The following is a 4,829-nucleotide window of genomic DNA, read 5'->3' as shown; positions in this document are numbered from 1 at the left end:
TCTTGCTAATCGAGCTCTGGTAGCTGTGTCGGTTGGGTAGGGTTTCCTTCCAACTCTAGCGGCGGCAAAGCGAGCAGGTTTTCCCATTTCTTGTTCAAATCTTCAGCCTGCTCGCTATAGCCCAATACATTCAGAGGATACAGATGACTAGTTGCAATGTTCATTGATTTCTACTAATTAGCCAGCCTAAACCAACACTCTGGCGCTAAGCAGCTCGTCTGGAAGCGCACACGGCGTCCCTCGCCTGGCTCTTTTACTGCCTTTTACGGGCGGCATCGCAGGCGGTAGCAGGAGTTGGCCATAACGATTTGGAGGGAAGAGCGCAGACTTTCCCTGCATTTCTCACGGTTCTGTGCTAGGCTTCGCACAGCTTCTCCAACTGAATTAAACGGGTGCTAAAAACATTTCCTAGGGCCCTGTTTGCCCATCTCCCCAGGGTGTTTGGCACTGCGGTGCCGAGGCGGGATGTCGCCCCCCGCCCCCTTTGCCGTGCGCCGCTGTCGCGATGCCCTCGGAGGCCGTCGGCGCCGGCGGGCTCAGAGCGGGGCGGTGCGGGAGTGCGGGGGCGAGGAGACGGGCGAGGAGAGGAGTGAGGAGAGGGGAGCAAGGAGAGAGGGGTGAGGAGAGGGGGGCAAAGAGAGGGGTGAGGAGAGGGGGCGAGGAGAGGGGCGAGGGCTGCCGGCGAGGGCTGCGCTGCCCCGCGGCGGGCGCTGAAGGCGGCTCTCGCCCTCCCCCGGGGTTTCCTCCGCCTCCCGGCCCCACCTCGCCCCGCCGAGGAGGGGCGCGGGGAGCCGCTGCCTGCTCCGTCTGCAGGAGCCGCCGGGTCCCCGCGCCGCTGTCATGTGACAGCAGGAAGCCGGAGCTGCGGGGTCCCCGGCGCGGGCTCCGGTACAAAACGGCGCCGAGCGCGCAGCCCCGTAGCCGCCGCCGCCAACTTTMGCGGGACGCGGAGCGCGGGGAGGCGGCGGCTGCTCGCTCGGCCCCGTCCCTGCGCAGAGCCGGGTCAATCCCTCGCTGCCGCCCCCTCGGTGCGGGCGCGCACCGCCTCCGGCCGGGACACGGCGAGGCGGCAGCGGGCCGGCCCGGGGCCGCCACCAGCGCTCTCCCGCTGACGCCTGCCCCGCTGCCGGCCGGGCGCGTCCCGCGGGCCGGGGCCGCCCGAGGAAGCCGCGCGCGGAAGCCCGCGTCGGGGGCGGTCACGCGTGGGCGCCCAGCATGTAGCGGCGGCGGCCGAGCGGGGCACAGTAGCCGCCCGAGGGCCGCGGCAGCGCCGCGATGCCGCGGCCGGGGAAGAGCTCGTACAGCGACCAGAAGCCGCCCTACTCCTACATCTCCCTGACGGCCATGGCCATCCAGCACTCGGCCGAGAAGATGCTGCCGCTGAGCGACATATACAAGTTCATCATGGAGCGGTTCCCCTACTACCGGGAGCACACGCAGCGCTGGCAAAACTCCCTCCGCCACAACCTCTCCTTCAACGACTGCTTCATCAAGATCCCGCGCCGCCCCGACCAGCCGGGCAAGGGCAGCTTCTGGGCGCTGCACCCGGACTGCGGGGACATGTTCGAAAACGGCAGCTTCCTGCGCCGCCGCAAGCGCTTCAAGGTCCTGCGGCCCGAGCACCACCTGCCCGGCGGCGGCCCCGGCGGCCCCGGCAAGCCCCCGGCGCCCGCCCCGCACCTCGTGCACTACTTCCACCCGCCGCCGCCGCCGCCGCCGCCGCCGCCGCCACCCCCGGGCAAGGTGCCGGCGCTGGCGGGCTCCGAGGCCGCCGTGGCCGCCGCCGCCGCCGCCGCCGCCGCCGTGGCCGTGGGGCGGCTGCCGCAGTTCTCGCCCTACGGCGGCAGCCAGCCCTCGGGCTTCAAGCACCCCTTCGCCATCGAGAATATCATCGGCAGGGAGTACAAGGGCGTGCTGCAGGCCGGCGGGCTGCCGCTGGCCTCCGTGATGCACCACCTGGGCTACCCCGTGCCCGGCCAGCTCAGCGGCGTCGTGGGCTCCGTGTGGCCGCACGTGGGCGTCGTGGACTCGATGCCCGTGTCCCCCGACTACGGAGCCTTCGGGGTGCCCGTGAAGGCGCTCTGCCACCCGCCGGCACAGACCATGCCCGCCGTCCCGGTGCCCATCAAGCCGGCGCCGGCGGTGCCCGCCGCCTCCGCCCTGCCCGCTCTCACCGTGGCCGCCTCGCAGATCTGCCCCGCCGCCGCTCCGGGCCCCGCCGCGCTCCTGGAGCAGACCGCGAGCAGCCCCGCCGAGGGCAAGAGCTCCCTTCACTCCGTCCTGGTGCACTCCTAAGCGGGGAGGGGGGCAGGAGGCAGGGACACCCCGGGCGGGCGGGCGACGCGGCAGCCCCGCCGCTGTCATGACCATATCCCTGCTGGTGTCTGTGTTTGATATTGCGTGCAATCAGATTATCTGAGAGCCAAGTCGCAGGTAAGAGCTTTTAACGTCCTCAAATACCCTACGTGGCCGAGAGGTGATGTGACAAGCCGCAGCCGGGGCCGGCTCGGAGGAGGCGGCTGGGAGGCAAGGGCGCAGGGGCGGCCGCGGGGAGCACCCTCGGGGCCGCCGGCTGGCCCCGGGGAAAGCAGGAGGGTAAAACCCCCACCCAGCTCTGATTTTCCCCATGCCCCGAGGATGAGGAATCCTCGGCCCCGCGATCCTGGAGATCCCGCTCCGGAACAGGAGGCCGAAGCGGGAAGTTCCGCGGGACCGCGGCGAGCTGCGCGGCGTCGGGAAGTGTAATGCTCGCGATTTAAAGAGGAAGCTTTAAATAGCTCAATTAATTAGTGAGAATTTAAATGACAACGGCACTGACGTCGAAAGGCTCTTTTAACTAAACGTATCCTGTCCTCCCCCTGCTACTTTTACACCCCTCCTCAGTATTTCGCACTAAAGGGCAATACCTTAGGAGGGACTGAAGCGTGACCTGGCCTCTAAACCTGTAAGTGGGTCTGAATTCCCTAGTTTATCCTAAAAGTAAATCCAGCCCCGCGATTCGTAGGTCGTGCTTTTCAYATCACCTTTCACCGCTCACAGATATCGCTATTTTATGTGTGTTGCTTGGCGTGTCCCCCCTCCCCCCCTCCCCCCCCCGTGAGTGTGAATACTAGAACCTGCTGGATGGGAGGAAAAACCATAAAAAATGTTTTTAAAATTCTTCGGGAAAAGCACTTTACTGAAAATAGCCTTCCAACAGACGAGAGATCTGTGTGAAGCACGGGGATCAGAAGTCAGAAGAGCGATGCTCTGGCTGATGAGTCCCAGCTGGTTTGTGAGTGATCGCTGTCGTACCCTGTCTGCCCCGCTGTACACCAATGCTGATTAAAGCCCATATACTCGTTTGTTTCTGCTGGTGCTGCTGTTTAAAATACTCGCACTGACACCGGTTGAGTTGCCTCGGGAAACTCGTGCTTGTAGGGTAGGTGCCTCCTCCCCCCCCAAAAAAAAAAAAAAGTGCTTAAAAGTTTCTTAGGCGGCAAAAACAGAGTGGGAAAAGGAAAGAAAACGTCTCAAAGGTAAAGCGGCTACCGGAGGGATCCTCTGATCCGCTTCTCCCTGCAGCTCAGACCTCGGGACAAGGGCTCGGATCTCGACTCCGCGGGAGGGAAGGGCGGTTTTGGCATCGGGCTCCCCGGGTGCCGGATCGCAGAGGCTGGCTGTGATTTACGCGCCCCTCGCAGCCGGCTCCGCCGCGCCCCGAGGTGTCGGACCGCACTCCCCAGGGGAAGGGTAACCTCGGCCAGAGCCGTGCTTCTCGCTGGACCTCGATCCCGAGAAACTGCCGCTAGAAAAAACAAACCTGTTGCCTTCGCAAGGTGCCGACTGTCCAAAGCCTTCCCAGCGCACGCTGTTGGACCGCTTGAAATTCAACTGGAATGTTCCCTCTGCGGAGGAGACTACTGATCAATTTCCAAAATTGTAACACCCCTAGCGCTGCAAAATACCACTACTAATCCCTTAGCGAGGCACAGATCTCTATCACGGTTTAGAAATTGGACTGGAAAGGGAATTGCCTTAGAAGTTTCACAGACAGATAAGACGAGCAGGAATTCGATTCCGAAAGAAACTACGAAAATTCAGTGCTTCACATTTGCTTTACTCGCGGACTTCCATTTTAGGCAGGAATCCAAGTCGATATTTCTGCAACTTTTAAGGAAAGCAGTCTCTCAAATCGCGAACTGCGCTCATTATTTATCGCTCGATCTATTTAAATATATGCCACCGCTCTCGGCGAAGTAAGCGATAGGCTGCTCCCTGGGGTGCTGAGGCGTCTTTAGGAAGTCAGGTTTTCCTCTCAAAATGTTTAAAGTGGCACAGGAAACGGGAAAGCCGAACCGGGTAAAGAAGTGAGAATCAATCTGGGGAATCATTTCTGGAGAATTTAGAAGATTCTGGGCAATCTTCTACATTTCTCCGCGCGGGGACTGTTTTTGACCCCAGGCGGCGGCGGCGCTGGGGGCAGGCGGGCGCAGCCCCTTCTCTCCCCCCCCCCCCCCCCCCCGAGGAAGCGCACCGGGCCGGGCCGAGCCGAGCCAGGGCGGGCCCAGCCGGGGAAGGCCGCGGGGGTCCCGGAAGCCGCTCGGCGCCGCGCTGCCGTGGTGCCTGGACAGTGCCCCGCTGCAGCGGAGCCCGGCTGAGCCCCAGCCAGGCACCCTCCGGCGATGGCTCAGAGAGATGTTTGCAGGGCAAATGTGTGCTACTTGGAGCAGGCYTTTCCCCCATGAGCCGCAGCTTACGGGAGAGGTCCCCCTCGGAGAGGATTTAGCGCAGTTCCCAGCGCGGGTGTCCACACTTCATGGGACCAGAAGAACGATGTTCTTTTTCAC

General features: G+C 63.4%; 1 protein-coding gene across 2 annotated transcripts; it reads left to right on the top strand.

Moving 5' to 3' along the window:
- The first annotated feature begins 1,275 nt into the window (after nt 1–1,275).
- Nucleotides 1,276–2,295, top strand: FOXB2 (forkhead box B2). Of its 2 annotated transcripts, XM_085312432.1 has the most exons (2): nt 1,276–1,683; nt 1,768–2,295. In XM_085312432.1, exons 1-2 carry the CDS (start codon nt 1,276–1,278, stop codon nt 2,293–2,295), a joined length of 936 nt encoding a protein of 311 aa, XP_085168558.1. The 2 variants fall into 2 exon arrangements, with proteins under 2 accessions (XP_085168558.1, XP_085168553.1); XM_085312427.1 differs by having other exon boundaries at nt 1,276–2,295.
- Nucleotides 2,296–4,829: the final 2,534 nt, after the last annotated feature.

The sequence above is a fragment of the Rhea americana genome, unplaced genomic scaffold (assembly GCF_003343005.1).
Source record: "Rhea americana isolate MKP2758 unplaced genomic scaffold, rheAme1 scaffold_11, whole genome shotgun sequence".
NCBI lineage: Eukaryota > Metazoa > Chordata > Aves > Rheiformes > Rheidae > Rhea > Rhea americana.
This window is presented reverse-complemented; position numbering and strand designations above follow the sequence as displayed.

Excerpts from the sequence above, each read along its gene's own strand:
- FOXB2 (XM_085312427.1), top strand. The coding sequence starts at position 1,276 with ATGCCGCGGCCGGGGAAGAGCTCGTACAGCGACCAGAAGCCGCCCTAC.